At 43.4% G+C, this 16,695-nt stretch overlaps 1 protein-coding gene across 1 annotated transcript in view; it reads left to right on the forward strand.

Moving 5' to 3' along the window:
• Positions 1 to 9,585, forward strand: part of ACTR2 (actin related protein 2) — a 33,713-nt gene extending 24,128 nt beyond the window's left edge. The window contains exons 6-9 of the mRNA XM_066640018.1: positions 842 to 991; positions 3,344 to 3,489; positions 5,055 to 5,187; positions 8,148 to 9,585. Of these exons, the coding sequence (XP_066496115.1) occupies positions 842 to 991; positions 3,344 to 3,489; positions 5,055 to 5,187; positions 8,148 to 8,318 (600 nt within the window). The 3' untranslated portion in view covers positions 8,319 to 9,585. The remainder of the gene's footprint in view (positions 1 to 841; positions 992 to 3,343; positions 3,490 to 5,054; positions 5,188 to 8,147) is intronic.
• The last annotated feature ends 7,110 nt before the right edge of the window (positions 9,586 to 16,695 follow it).

Below are 16,695 nucleotides of genomic sequence, written 5' to 3' on the forward strand. Positions count from 1 at the left end.
CCTGAAGGTCTCACGATAGCTCAAGGCCTATAAAAGGCCTTGTCCAGACTCGGCCCTAAGCTCGCATCAGGCAGTTGAGAGCCATCGTGGGCTCCACCAAGTCTCTGGTGGGCCAGAGGCTCACTGGAGACTAGGAGCTCCCTGCAGGCCACATTGGGGTCCCTGAAGGCCACAAATAGCCTGCGGGCAGAGGTTGGGCACCTCTGGTCTAGAAGGAAAGGGCAGAATGATACAATAGTAGCACATGCTGATTTCCTGCCATTAGGCAGGGAAAAAGGAGCACCCATTGCTCCCCTGCTCTTGTGTGTTGCCTTCATCCTTGATGAGAGGCTCATGGATATCTTATACTTGGGTATCTATACGAGAGTATAAAATGTAAAATCAGTCTTGGCTTTTGAACAAATGCATGGGAACTTTCTTGGCTGTTACCATAAGACTTGGGGCCCCAACCATATCCAACTTTTCAGTGCTGATAAAGTTGTGCCAACGAGGGATGTGCTGCATCCTGCAGTAGAATGGTAGTCATGGAGGCTTCCTCAAGTCAAGGGAACATTTGTTCCCTTACACTGGGGCTGCATTGACCTTGGAAAGTTGAATAGGACTGGGCCCTTAGTTTCTGAACTTGAAAGCTCTGTCATAACTTAAATAATTTGATATGGTTGTTGGCTGTATTTAGCAATGAATTTACCTATCAAAAGCCTGATTTCATCTTTAAAACATGTACAGAAGTGAAACTATTTATTTTAAATGTTTCCTACCCTTCAGTGTTACCATTGCCAGCATGGTTTAATGACTGATTTTGTTCATTTGTGCAACTAACTGAACTTTATTTTCATGCCAGTTACTTCTGCTACGGGGCTATGCCTTCAACCACTCTGCTGACTTTGAGACTGTTCGTATGATAAAAGAGAAGCTCTGCTATGTGGGCTACAACATTGAACAGGAGCAGAAACTGGCCCTCGAAACCACTGTCCTAGTTGAGTCTTACACGGTGAGTATTTCTCAGTGGTATATGACTGTAGACTTAAACTCTAATGCTTCAAGTAGTAATTCAAGTGCTATTTTGAGTGAAACCTGTTCTGTGTCCATAGTTCAGTAGGGCAGCATTGTTCCAATTTCTGTTGTACAAATGAATGTGCTCCATTAAATCTTATGGAGCTTAAGAGTTGATTACTTGTCTGACAAGTAACAGAGAAATTCCTGGGTCACCTGCTTTGTGAACATCAGTACAAAGTACTTCTACAGTAGGAAGCTGAGATGTGGTATACATGTAGTTCCATCACAGAAATGGGAAAGCTTCCAAACCTGCTGAAAGAGGGAGTGAACTTCAAGAAAGTGCAGGAAAATACATTTTGCATTAATATAACAATGTATGTGAAGCAGGCATTCTTAACTGAGTTTATCCATACCCCTTTGGGGGTATGGAACTCTCAATCTCTGAATGTTTAAAAAATAGTTGTTAGATTAGATCAGTGATTTTCAACCTTTTTCGTCTCATGGCACACTGGCAAGGCACTAAAATGGTCAAGGCACACCATCCGTTTTCTGGCAATTGACAAGGCACACTGTGCGGTCAGTGGGAGGCTCGCATCCCCCAATGGTCCTATTGATAAATAATCCTCTCCCAAATTCCTGTGGCACAGTGGTTGAAAATGGCTGGATTAGATTAACTATCACTATTACCTGTACAGATTGAGGCTGCGATGCTGTTGACCACTTCCCAGTACCAGTGGCATAGCTAATAGGATGCAGGGGGTAGCAAATGCACTGGGCTACAGCTGCTGGGGGGACAACAACAGGGGCAACAATGCCTGTGCATGACTTGGACTATGGGGGGGGGGGCAACAGTCACCCACAGTTATTGCCATGTGCAGGAGTGTGTAAGTCATGCACGTGGCAGTGGGCTACACTGTGGCCCTCCCAGCAGCCTCCAGCAGCTGGGAGAGAGCAGGGAAGCCCCTTGGAGAAGGGTTGGGAAAGCCCCACCTTGGCCGTCCTCGCTTGGGCAGGAAGGAGGTGAGGGGGTGTGGGGCAGGCCACCTGCCTGTCCGCCCTTGGTGGAGCTGGGAAGGGGATCGAGGCGGTGACAGCAGGCAAACTCTGAGTGGAGAATGTTCCCTGCAGGAGGAGCCAGCTCCGCTTTGATCAAGACCTCGGTGGGGCTGGGGGAGGCCTTTGCAGGGCGCCTCAGTGCTAGGAGGGTGCCACAGCCCCCCGCCCGAGAACCAACAGCCATTCCATCAAGGCCTGCGGGCACTGAGGTGAGGGAGCTTCCCTGGCAGGGCTGCCAGTTGCTTCCATCTCGCTCAGCGGTGCAGCAGTGGAAGGGAAGGAGGGGGAGGCGCATTGCTGCTGCTGCTTCCCACACAAAGTCACTCAGCCAGTCCTAGGCACATCTGTTCAGAAGCAAGTCCAATTATATTCAATGAGGCTTCCTCCCAGGTAAGTGTGGATAGGATTGTAGCCTGAGTCAGTCTGGCATGGCTTCCTCCTGCTTGTCTGCCCCGAGTCCTCCTTCCTCCCCTGGCCACTGCGAGCCAGCAATCGGGTGGCGGTATCACCAAAGCCTCCCCTCCCCCCTTGAGTCAGCTGTGGGACTTGAGCTCTGTTCACCAAACAAAACGGCCGCTTGGCACGAGGAGCATGTCTGGAGCTTCCCTCATGTTCGCCCAGGGCTCGCCTGAGACAGACAGTAGTAGGGATTGAGTGATGGAGGGAGGTGCTGATACTTGAGGGATGTGGCAGATTTTTTATTTCTCACTTTTTTAAAAAAGTGGGTATGAAACCAAAGCCCGAAAGTGATGCATCATTTTGCGCTCTACACCAGGCAATAGGATTGTTGGCTATGCCACTGCCCAGTACTGCCATCTTTTGAAGTCCCGCTGGTACCTAATAGAACTGGTGGTGATGACAATTTCAGTAGCCTGGCCAAGGAGGTTTGGGGACATATTGGGCAATCCATTTGGTGTCTGTGATCGTAAGAAGGGTAAGAGCCACTGGCCTAGAGATAGAATTTAAATTTTGTTCCACTGCATCTTCATGGAGTTTTCATCTTTGTTTTGCACACGTAGTCTGAAATATCTAGATTACTGAAGTCTGGAAACAGGGCATTCTTAATACTTAAAGTATGTTGTGAAATCTACCTTATAATAGAAACCAGCACTCCAGCAAAGAGCAAGTCAAGCTCACAAGCAACAAAATGAAGTATCGGTGTTCCCATCACATGAGTGAGCTAGGCTTGGACTGCTGGAGAAGGCTTTTCTAGTAATAAACAGTAATGTGTTTCTACTTACATGTACTGTCTGTATTCTGCTACTAATTTTAGACACCTTCTATTCTCTAGCTCCCTGATGGCAGAATTATTAAAGTTGGTGGTGAACGGTTTGAGGCACCGGAAGCTCTGTTTCAGCCTCACTTGATCAATGTGGAGGGGGTTGGTGTCGCTGAGCTGCTGTTCAACACCATCCAAGCTGCTGATATAGACACCAGGTAGGAGTGGAAATTGTACAGTTGTCACTCTGTTTGAAGGTATTAGGGTGGATGGGAAAAGGGCACTCCTGATTTGGATCTGTACATATGTCGCTGCTTTGTGTTCAAAAAGATATTTGAACAAATTCAAGGATTGGATTAAAATGGTCATCAAACTATGTATGTAGTGTTTACTTCTAGATTTTTGCAGAAAGCGTACTGAAGGGTAGGAGGGAAACAGTGGCTGTTCTCACCTTTGTTTAGGGCAGCCATTTTCAACCTTTTTCAGCTCACGGCACACTGTGAAGACACTAAAATTGGTCAAGGCACACTCCCAGTTTTTTACTTACATTAAATTACTATATTACAATTAATTTTTAATTAATATAATTAATACAATTAAATCATAACATGACAAAGGGCACAATCCTAACCAGGTCTACTCAGAAGTAAGTCCTATTTTGTTCAGTGGGGCTTACTCTCAGGAAAGTGTGGTTAGGATTGCAGCCAAAGACTTGGGGGGGGGGAATGTGCCTGTGGGACTTCTCAGTAGGCATGCCTAGGATTGGGCTTTTGGTTGCACTCTTTTTTTTTTTCTCAAATACATGAGCAGGAAATTGGCACTTCTCTCTCCTCCTCTCCCCCACCCACCCCCTCCCACAGGGACATTCTCCCCCTCATCTCATAATTGCAGTTAGCACCTCTCCTACTATCCCTCCCCTCACTGGTCCAAACCTTCCAAAGATCCAAAATCACTTGCCTTACTTTCTACTCAGAAGTAAGTCCCATTATAGTCAATGGGGCTTACTCCCAGGAAAGTGGGGCTAAGAGAGGAACTTGAGAGCCCAGCCCAGCTGAGGCATGTCTACTCAGAAGTAAGTCCTATTATAGTCAATGGGGCTTACTCCCAGGAAAGTGTGGATAGGATTGTGGCCCAACACCCCTCCTCTGAAAGGCAAAGGCAAGGCAGGGAGGGTTGCTTTGAGGAGCTGCAGGCAACTGTGGCAAGGAAAAGGGACTTTTGTGGACCCTCAGCCAGCTCATTCTTAGGCTGGTGGCCTGAGCAGACTCGCTGGCTTCCTACCTGCTTGCCTGCCCGGCTTCCTCCTCCTCACTCCGCCCAGACCTCTTCCAGGCTTTTCTGGTTGCCCAGTCAGCATTCAGGGCAGACAAGGGACTCGATGCCCAATCCTAGGCATGTCTACTCAGAAGTAAGCCCCTTCATAGTCAGTGGGACTTACTCCTAGGTAAAGGAGGATCTGGTTGCAGCCTTCCTCTTGCTCACAGCAGGAGATACAAAGCAGCTGTGGCCGCTCTTTTTTTGCTGCTGCCGCATGAGGGTCAAAGCAGCCACTTCTCCCCACAGCTGCTGCCTGCCTCCTCTGGCCCCACAGCACACCTGAGGCTGCCTCGTGGCACACTGGTGTGCCGCAGCACTGCGGTTGAAAACCGCTGGTTTAGGGATTTGTCCCTTCATATTTGTCTTTTCATTTAGTGGTGGGGACTCTTTATGGAACTCTTTATAGAAGAGACTCTGGGACTCTTTATAGAAGTGCTAGATTACAAGGAATGTGTTCTGTCTTTAGGTCTGAATTCTATAAGCACATTGTGTTGTCTGGTGGATCCACTATGTATCCTGGGCTGCCTTCACGACTGGAACGTGAACTGAAACAGCTTTATCTGGAAAGGGTCCTGAAAGGTGATGTGGAAAAACTTTCAGTAAGTAGTCCTTTAAAATGATTCATTCTTGATTAAGGCATATGCAAGGCTGTCACTAGAGGGAGCAAGTTAGTCACCAACAGGATGAATAACTAGTTTGAGTCAGATTATTAGTCATACTTCAAACAGCTTTATTTAGGCTGTTCATTGCCATGGACTGTAATAGATTTTGAGATCAAAGTGTGAAGATCTTTCTAATATTCAGAGGAATATGACTTCTAACTACACTAGATGAAGTTAGAATAAACTCAACTCCATCTTTATTTTTCTCCCTACTTCATGACACAAATTTGAAACTTGATTTTCTTGAACGCTAAGTGGCCATTCATCTGGAAGTGACTTTTGTTCTTAATTTTTTTGTTTCCATTCATTTTTCCTTTTGTACTGCAGAAAGTTTTTTTTAGAAGTTGAATTGTATTACTGCATAATTTTGGTAGAAGTTCTTCGTATAGAATATTTTTTTAACCACATTGCTACTTAAATGTTCACTTCCCTACAGGACCTCCTCCAGAAATACCAAGCACTTATTGTCTAACAGCCCAGTCCTGAGCTGCCCGGAGCTGTGGGACCCAGCGGCTCCCTGGCGGGCTCCTGCTGAATCCAGAGCCTCCTGCACTCCTGCGGGAGGCTCCTCAGGAAACGGGGACGTTCGTCTCCTTCCCCCGGGTAAGGGAAGCAGTCCCGCAATGGGGTTACTCACATTAGCGGCAACTGTTTGGTCGCTGCTAAAGTGAAGGCACTCTTGTAGGTCGTGCAGCCCTCCACAAGCGCCTAGGATCCTGTAGAGCTCGGATCCACGGATCCGCCTCTACCCTGCCTCCCTGGAATGCTCCAGACCAGGGGTGCTCAATGGGTGGATCGCGATCTACCGGTAGATCGTGACGCAAAATGAGTAGATCGCGGAGTGCCGACCCCCCCCTTCAGGTGCTTCTGGGAGGAAATGCCGGGAGTAAGGCCCATTGTACTCAATGGGGCTTACTCCCAGGTAAGTGTGGCTAGGATTGCAGCCTCACAGCCTAATCCGAGGCATGTCTACTCAAGAGTAAGTCCTGTTATACTCAGTGGGGCTCAAGGTACACCAACATACATTGTACACATAAATGTTATATGTTATGATGGCGCGAACATTGTAAAAAAAAAACTCTGGTAAATCTCTGGGCCTTGCTGGGTTTCAAAGTAGCTCTCGAGCCAAAAAAGTGTGAGCGCCCCTGCTCCAGACCATGCCTCCCCAGAACGCCTCCCCCATGCCCCCATTCCCTGTTCCGCAGCCTGGTGGTTGCAGGCACTGCTGAGCTGCGGAATGCAGGTGCCTGCCGAGCGGTGGCTCAGTGCCGGCCAGAGCTGAGCCACCTCTGGTGCGATCCCGGCGGTAAGCCCTGCAAATGTGCCTTACGGCACATTTGTGACGGTGGTCTGCGCCGCACCTCTGCAAATTGGGCCCTAAATTAGAAGGGGGTAGGTTAAAGATTGAGACCTGCTAGAGTTTCTGACTCAGTTTTCTTAGCCACAGTAATCCCCCCTCAAAAAAAACAAAACAAAAACTACTTTGGGAGAAACCAGGAGTCGTCTTTGTGTGAAAAGACTGCAATCTAGTTCTGGAGCTGAAAAACTTCCTGGATTGAACCTTTATTCAGAGGTACCATGTCCTGTCATTTTAAGTATAGACACCCAGAGGAGGACATTCTGCCTCTGGCTCCAGCTGATGGAACTTGAGGTTTTAGTAAAAAATGAAGTATATCCCAAATGCCAAAAATATCAACTTTCCAGGATACAGTGGCATGCTACTTATATAACTCTAAACCTATATATTAATGAATATTCTAATAGTTATTTTCAGTTAAGTTTTTTGTTGCTTAATAGCCTACATAACTAGACATTACGTACATTATCTTAGCAGTGATAGTGTATCAGATAAGAGGTTGGGGATCAAACATCAGTATTATCAGTACTCACAACTGCATACTTGCTGAATATGCCTCTGATTCTGCTGGATCTCTCAATGACTTTCGATGATATTGACCATTCTAGCTTTCTGGAACATTTGGCTAGGATGGAACTTGGGAAACAGTGTTGCAGTGGTTCCAGAGTCCAGAAAGTGGTTGCTTGATGCCATGGCTAACTTTGGCATCCTGCAGGATTCAGTTTTGTCTCCTATGTTTTCATGCATAAAAATTTACATGAAACTGATGGGGGGGGTGTTTTTGGCAGGGTTGTTGGGACAGCATGCAGATAACATTCAGTTCAATATCTCCATTCCATCTGATACTCAGAAGGCAGTGAAGGTTCTGAACCATTGCCTGGAGTTGGTACCGGATTGGATAAGGACTAACAAGTTGAAATTCAATCTAGACAGGACAGAAATGCTATTAGTTAGGAGATCTATGAACTTTGTTGGCCTGTTCTGGATATGACTGCGCTTCTTTGAAGGAGCAGGTTCATGTTCTGGGAGTGCTCTTGGATTCAGTCTTGTGCCTCAATGCCTTGGTGTCAGCAGTGGCCTGGGCTGTTAGGCCGGCGCACCAGCCTTTGGTTGTCCATGCACTGGTTCTATTTCATTTGGATTACTGTAACACTTATTGGAACACGTTTTGAATAAAATTATTAGGGATGATTATACTTAAGGCCCTTGATTCTATATCCGCTCTGCAGATGTTGCCCACTTGTGTTTAAAATTAATCAGCAAATTCGGCAGTTATAGGAGGACTCTTATAAAAAATACACTTCAGAAATTGATTAGGGGAACACAGAAGTTTGGAACAGCAGTTCCCTATACATGCAATTTGTAGTGTTACTGCCTATATAATTCTCCAAAGCTGAGTTTTTTTATACATTCACTCTTTACTAACACTTCCAACAGTGCAGTTGGAAAGAGGTGTTTGTATTTCAGCATTGCAACTATAATTTTGTCAGACTTGCGCCATACACTCGAGTAATGTTGTCTGTCTTCCCTTTTCTCTAAGAAATTTAAGATTCGCATTGAAGATCCACCGCGTCGAAAGCACATGGTGTTCCTAGGTGGTGCAGTTCTAGCAGACATAATGAAAGACAAAGACAACTTCTGGATGACCAGACAAGAATACCAAGAGAAGGGTGTACGTGTGCTTGAGAAGCTTGGTGTGACTGTTCGATAAACTCAGAAGCTTATACCCATCACAGCTCCAGTGCTCGCATTCCTTAATTTCCAGTCTTTGAACTCATTCAGCTACATGACATAGAAAGGCCTGTCTGTGCCCTTTTGACCCAAAGGCCAGTTTTTGTTCTGGTTCCTTTCGTTAGATACTTGATAATGTGGCTATATTTGATTACTTAATTGGACCACTTCTCTGCAAACAAAACAAGGCAAAGAGTGGCCTGTCTGCTGCATTGTTCCTTCCCAGTAGGTAATTGGGTAATTCCAGTGGGCTCTTTCTTCTTCCTTTATTGCTATAATGCTGTTGGCTTTTGTCTGTAGCTCACAATGGGAGGAATCCCTTTCTTAGCATGAGAGAACATTTGGACAAGAGCTCTTTGCTATCATGTGGTTGTAGTGATTTATCTTTGCATCCTTCTGCCTTCATGCTATACTTTTCACTGTTTTTTATATCTTGCTTAGGGACTCTAACAGCAGGTCAAACTGCCAGCATATTTTTAATACCACCCCAGAATTCTTTAGGCTTCATACATATAAAGCTTCTGAAATTAACATGGATCAGCTATGTACCCCTGAATCAGTTAGCAAAGCCAAGGTTAAGCTTTTGTATTGTATTTCCAAAGCAGCAGCAATTTAAGTGGCTGTAGCCACTAATTACTAATGAGCCGAAACAACTTGCAATTTTTTTGTCATGAATGTTTGTTTCTGGCTTTATGTCTTGGCACTAGATAGCTTTTTCTCCTACAGAAATGCATACAGTTAACTTCCTCTACCTGTATCTTTCCTCTTATTTTAGTACCATGATACTGTTTCTTCATTACCATTGGGTTTAAAGGTTTTTTTTTAAAATAGAAAACATTAGTATGTCACCTGGGACTGGATTCCCTGGATATAATCTATTGAAAGTAATATGTTTGAAAAAGTCTGTGAACTGTAATTACTGGTACAATATTACAAAATAATGGAATTGTATTAAATTTTGAACACACACAACTTGGTGCCAAGTAATTATTGCAATTTGATTTTTTATATAACTGTTAAATGTTATTTAAAATCACCCAGATATTTATATATGGAACTGTCAGTAGGTTGTGAAGAATGACCTATATTTGTAGCAGTTAAAAAAAATCTTGGAATGTAGGCCTTGTGTGATTAACTGGTAAATAATCAGCATTTACCTGTGTAATCTTGACTGTGGAGGAAAAAGAAATAAAGTGAATATTTGAAATACTGTTTCATTAAAGATAAGTGTGCAGTTTGGAAAATAAGTGTGGTGATTGACATCTGCCATGGTGATCGCTGCCAGGAAGATGAAAAGAAGCTTATTTTACCACTGAATTCCTAGTACATTTCCTTTTATGAATGGACGTACATGTCAAAAAGGTGGCTGAACAGCTTCAATCAAAATACCCAGTAGCACTGCCATTCAGAACAACTGTCTTGTGAATAATTGTGCCTCCAGGAACTTTTTCTTTTTTGCGATGGGCTTATCACTCCTACCCACCTCATTCCTTCTCTCAGTTTTTGTTGTGCTACGAGGTGTTGTGCTATAAAGCTAAACATATCTGTGGACTTTGGAAAAAGCATAATCCTTTTGTCATAAGAAGATGGTCAGTTTAATTATTTGTTGTGTTGATCAGATTTATGCCTGCCTTGTGTTGCCAACACTGTTGTCACCTTGCATGTAGTTTGTTACTACATGTGCAGATCTATTATCTCTGGTCCAGGTTTTTCTGGCCCTGAATTTAAAACCAATTTGGGGGGAATTTATGCTTTGTAATTGGAGGTTGATGTACAAGGATGCATTGAATGGCTGTGGTTGGGCTGCTGCCTGGACAGCAGAGTGAACAACCTCAAAGTGCCTCTAGTTAGGCTAATGTAACCACAAGGCAGAGCTTTCAAAAAAATAGGTTTTATTGAAAAGATACAGAAAACCAGGAAAAAGGCTGGTTACTTAGAGTTTTGGTGGTTGTGAGTGGAGGATAATTGAAAATAGTTTCATCTAGATAGCCATGGGATAAGCAAGAGGAGGGGAAAGAAAAGGAGACAGGCTGCCAGCTGAACTGTGCTCCTTTACCTGAGGCAATCCAAGGGGAGATTGGGAGAGGAGGACTGGTGGGAGGTTTAAAGCAGGCACTGGGCAAGAGAATGGTTGCAGAATGGGTTTTGGTGACCTTCATCTTCACTAGTTAGAAGTTAAGATGGATTTAATGGAGTTTTGGTGAAGAGACTTAGAAGTTGCAGGGAAGGAGGAAATTATTAATTCTTAGCCTGCAGGATAGACTTGGGTCCACTACCCTTCTATGAAGTGGGGCCAGGATACATGGCTTCAGTTCCTGAGGAAAAAGTATACGCAGCCAAACAGGTACCCCTTGGGTAGGCAGTTCTGCAGATGAGAGTAACTATCATGGCTTGAAGGCTTTCCAAGCAGGGAAAAATCTCTTGGCAATGGCTAGAATGGAAGTCTCTATTGAAGACCATCAAACAGGGCAGTGAGATACTTTTCTGTATGGAAGATATGGCAGAGTTCTGTTTCCAGACCAGGGGTAATGATAGGGATCTAAACAAAATACCTTAATTGTCCAGGAATGTGTTTGTATCTGGGACATCTCCTATAAGTGCAGCCCAGGAGTGTTCTGGGCTTGATTAAGGCGCATCATTCCAGAAGGTTACAAAAGATTAATTGCAGTCCGATCATGCAGGTTCCAGAGAGGTGGTTTAACAGATTGTCCAAGTGGCCTGGCTATTGGGCAGTTAACCTAACTTATTATTCAGGAAGGTTTGTGCTTGCAAATAGGATTGTATCAGGGTGGGGAGCCTGAATTTGCAAGATCTCAGAGAAGGATGACCCATGACTGCCTTGCAGTATTCAGGCTTCTGGTCAAATCAGTGGCCTTTTGTTACTATGATCTTGATAGGAAGATTCTGGCAGGGCCTCTGAGATTAATTTTATCAGTTGGTAGAAAGTTTCTTTTGGGTCTATTCCCTTCTCCATTGGGTCATAATTTCGTACAATAATTGGATCATAATTTCAACAAATTAGGATATATAAAACTATGTAGGCTTACACCAAATGTGAATGCTAGTCTTCACTTAATATAGTACATGCAAAAATTTAATGAAATAATTCTACGTACTGCCAGAAGATAAATAGAAGTTATTTGAACTAACAATGTAAATGAACCTTGCAGTAATGTTTTCTGCTATAGATATAAACAAATGAGGAGAAAAGCATGTCTCTTAACATCCTGGAAAGAAAAATTAGGAAAGAAATAAACTCTCACAGGAAGCAGATAAACTACAAGCATATACAAAATGGCCTAGGAGCATAAATGCCTTGGAGGGCAATTAAATGCAATACTGATAAAATAGGAAAGGCACTCAATTAGCTAAAACTGTAATTGAAGGGAGTTGGAAAGGAGGTAATAAAATCCTTGTATATTAAAATGCCTGCATGCACAAATATTGAAAAATGGGGGAAAAGTTAGCTCAAAAGAATCTGTGAAAGAGATCATGAATATGCAAAGTGTAAAACACAGCTCAGTTAGGGGGCTTTGAGATAGAAGATGGGCAGAAGTGATGAAAACTATAAAAACTTATAAAAATAACAATGCTTATAGCTAACAAAAGTGTTTAACAAATCTGCTACCTTGCTTAACCCAAAGAAACGATAACTTTATAACACTGTCTGAGTCAGTACCATTGGTTTTTAACCAATTTCTGCGCAGCCCACAGGTGGTACACATTTTATCCTTGCATATATGCAATGCTGGGCAGAAATGACACTGCTCAGTTTCCTCCAAAGCCACCAAAATGTTTTGACTGGCCCAGTGACCCTTTGGCACCATAATTAACACCCTACTAATAATAATACCCTTTCAAATATTTTGAAAGCATTTAGACTTCTATATTTATAATTGTCTGTTTCTATAATTGACCTGCTCTGGCCCACTATAAGAGCAAAGACTGACTAATGTGATCCTAGCAGCTGGAAGTCTGGAAGTCTGTATTGCAACATTACCTTGACCAGAGCATTATGCGCACCTTTATACCTCCCTTCTCAAAAAAAAAAAAAATATCTCTATTCTTTCCTGAGTAGATAGCATATCAATAGGCACCTCTGTGCTTAATTAACACTAGGCCAAGAACCATCTAAGTGTTTCTATGACTGAGCTGACAAGTCTTGGCACCAAGATAAGAAAATAGCTTTGTTGTGTTCAAATATCAGGAGAGCCCGTCTAAGTGTGCAACTGCAGTGGCTTATTGGAGCAAGGCAGTGGAATTGAATTGACAGCCCTTTGGACTGGGTTGGACAATGCAGCTAAATGTGCCTGCACACAATCTTCTTCCCTCCTGACATACGCCCCCCATCACAGAAGTGTGTAGTGTAGTTCATTCAAACCTCTTCACATGCAATTCAGACACTATTTTAAAATTTGTGAGTGAGCTGTGTTGTTCGTTCAGGCATTTTATGGTTCTTGTGCCTAGAGCAGTAGCATAAGCCTGTATTGCTGTTTCCCTTTATGCAGTGTTAGATAGAGGTGCAAGAACGTTTATCTCTGCTCTGGTTACCATGTTGCATTAGGTGCTATAGCAGATCACTGGTTGTGTTACAATAGATGGTTGTAGGATTGGGTTCCTTGGGCACCTATTGTACTACATCGAGAGAGAGAAGGGGACATTTTAGTCAGTGCTAAACAAGTATTCCATGTCATGGATTGGATGGATAATCGATGTTAGGGCAGCAGATGTCACTGCAGGTAAACTCACTTTTGTAGTTAACTATTCTTTTAGCTCAGGGGTGCCCAAAGTTTTTGGCAGGAGGGCCACATAATCTCTCTGACACTGTGTCAGGGGCCAGGGGAAAAAAGAATTTACATTTAAAATGTGAATAAATTTACATAAGTTTACATAAATGAATATATTAAAGATGAACTTATATGAATGAATGAAGGTCTTGCAATAGCTCAAGGTCTATAAAAGGCCTTGCATAAAGCAAGGCTGGCCTTTCCTTTGCTGTGAAACAGCAAGCAGTGGAGGGAATCCTCATCCCACAGCTCATGCGAGAGTTCAAACAGTTGCCCGCACACTGAGAGCAGTTGCGTCGGGCCAGTGCGGGCTCCAACAAATCTCTGGAGGGCCAGAGGCTCATTGGAGACTAGGGGTTTCCTGAGGGCCGCATTGAGAGGCCTCGAGGGCCGCAAGTGGCCCCAGGGCCAGGGTTTGGGCACCCCTGTTTTAGCTCAAAGACAATCCACAGTCGATGGGGAAAAAAAACACACAGATAAATTACCTATACCAATACCAGGAAGAGGAAACTGGCTATGTGGTTCTCAAACTTTTAGCACAGGGACCCACATTTTAGAATGACAGTCAGGACCCACTGTCCTGGAAGTGATGTCATTAACCTGGAAGTGATGTCATGGCCAGAAGTGAGACCATCAAACTGGAAAATTTTTAACACCCCGTAAAACAAAATTAAATCAAATTCAAGTAAGTTAGGCCCAAATCCTAACCCACATTCCAGCACTGGCATAGCTGTGTCAGTGGGACGTGTGCTGCATCCTGCTGTTGGGGGTTGCTCATGGAGGCCTTTTCAAAGTAAGGAAATGTTCCTTCAACTTGGAGCTGCATTGTCCTTATGTTGGTGCTGGGAAGCAGGTTAGGATTGCTCCCTAAGTAAATTAAAAGTTTACAATATGTGTAAGTCAAATATTTAAAATAAAAAACACTTTTAACCCTCCCAAGCAGTTGCTGATCTGTTTATGAAAAATTCCCCAAATATCCCAGGTTCCGCAATCCTATGCACACTTACCTGAGAGTAAACCTCATTGGCTATCATTGTTAAAAGTATATACATAGTAACCTGTTAAAAGTACAGATCTGTAACATGTCCCTAAATGCAGGCACATACCATGGTAGCATCAACTCTATTAAAAATAATATATACATTGAAATGAATAGGGACCCACTTGAAATTGTCTTACGACCCACCTAGTGGGTCCCGACTCACAGTTTGAGAAACACTGGGCTATTTAGTTCATCGAGGCCATCATCTTTTCTTAATGCATATATGAAAATGCTTGCTGAGATTTGTGCCACAAGAGTAGAGCTGACCCTTGCCTTTCCTATTAATTAAAAAATTAATTTTATTAATTAAATAAAACCACAAGAACCCAGGAATCCCTACATCTCCTACAGCTTCTTTGTAGGGCTCACTTACATGGTGTCCTTCTGTTCAAATTGTTCTTAAATACTTTCATCTGTGGCTTTCTCTTGTTAGGGCAGAAACAGCCATTTTCAGCATAAAAACTTGATGGCCTTGTAAATCGCTACTAAAATGTGTTTCTTGAGCTATTGTCAGAAAGAAAGGATAGCGAAAACAGACAGATCAGCTAAGTCCCTATCCCAAAGGATAGTGAGATAGCAGAAATTAGAAATGACCTAAGAAATTATAAAGAAAATACAGGTTAAGTATTGATGAACTCTAGGAAGAACATGAAGTAGACTTCTCCTTTTTTGGCCTCCCACCAGGTCTTATATCCAAAATGTTAAATAGCTGTTTCATTATTCTAATTAACAAGAGGGTGTTAACATCAAATTAAGCTGTTTCTATATTAAATGTGAAAATTCAGTGCTTAAAAGCATAGCTGACACCCTAACATTTATTGGAATTTTTACAACAGCTGTCACTGAAATGCTCTGCAGTGTTTTGTGCCTCAAGGCTGCAAAAGTTGAAAGCTACCCCTTTTGCTATAACTTATAATATAATGTTCTACCAGGGGAAGATATTACTGAATTGTTTTCTGAGTTATGGAGCTCTCATAGAGATTTGGTAGAAACACATTTGCTTCTATCAGGAGACTAATTCTGTGATTTGAAACATTATTTTGAATATTTTTCTTAGAATGTACATTATTTGGAAGTAGCATTGCTGTATATGCAAAAATGTTCCTTTTCGCTTAAATGTCTCCTTTTCCTCAACACTGGTGACACTCTGTAGTTAACGAAGCCTTGTAACTCCTGCTTGCCCAGGCATGTGGAGTAGGCTGCAACTCATTCAGGGCCCAATCGTATCCCACTTTCCAGCTCTGGTGCAGCAAGGAAACAAACGTTCCCTTACCTTGTGGAGGCCTCCGTAAATATCTGCCCACCACAGGTTACAGTGCACACCCCATTGGCATGGTTGCACCAGGGCTGTAAAGTTGGATAGGATTTGGCCCTCAGTCATTACATAGAATGGAAGGCCTGTGAGCATCTCACATGACATCTGTGGCCCTATTCTGTGCACATATGCTGCTTGCCTGAGATGGTTTTTTCATCTGTGAGGCATACATTGGCTTCCCAGTCCACTCACAGCCAAGCAGTGCATTCAGTCCTTCACACGTCTGTGGGCTGGCAGGAGAAGGGGATCCCTTCCCACAGATGCAGCTGGAGAGGGGAAGAGAGGACTGGCTGTGCTCAATGTTTCCTTCTCATAATGCCCATGCACAAGTCTTGTCCAGTCATAACACCAACTCTATGGAACTTGCTTCCTGGGCACACTTGAAATTGTCAGGGCCATTTCCTCACAACTCCAAAGAAAAGGGCAAAAGTCTTTTTATGGTGGCTATATGCTGATCAGATATTTTATTTATTAATAATTTTATTAAGTTATTCTGCTTGTTGCATATTATTGGGAATACATACATTTAACATCTGTTGACAGTGATTCTACCTGGATGAAGCAAGCTGACATGTCAAAAGACCATTCTGTTTGCTCAGCTGGGCCCATTTAGTGCTTCCTCTCCCAATTTTATTGCAATTGACTGCCATTGTACCTGACAGTAACAGCAGGGAAAGGGCCACAGCTCGGGGGAAGAGAACCGGCTGTGCACGCAGAAAGCACCAGGATCAATCCATTGCGGCTTCAGGTGGAATTGGGAAAGACATCACCCACCCCAAAACCCTGGAGCACCATTGCCAGACAATACTGAGCTAGATGTACTAGTGAGGTAACAATATAAGGCGGCTACTTATATTCCTAGAGGCAGAGGTGATCAATCACTTAATAATAAATAAGTAAGCAAGCTTAGCTGGGACCAAGTGTCTTTGAGCTCCTCCTCTCCCTGAACACAACTGCAACTGCAACCTGAAAGTTTTGGAAGGCGAATGTGCTTGTTTTCCTCTTACCCCCTGACCTCAGTGTCCTTTTCATATCTTATGCTTTAGAGAGTGTCAGCCTGTGAGCTGTCCTGTGTCAGTTTTTAATTTATATACAGGTGGACTATATTGTGAGCCAACTTGAGAGCCTCATATGACCAGAGGGGCAGGATATATGTAGAGCCAAAAAACAAAACAAGTAGCTACAGTGGGACTGCCAATATTTCATCATTTGC

The sequence above is a fragment of the Tiliqua scincoides genome, chromosome 1, assembly GCF_035046505.1.
Source record: "Tiliqua scincoides isolate rTilSci1 chromosome 1, rTilSci1.hap2, whole genome shotgun sequence".
In the NCBI taxonomy this organism is placed as follows: Eukaryota; Metazoa; Chordata; class Lepidosauria; order Squamata; family Scincidae; genus Tiliqua; species Tiliqua scincoides.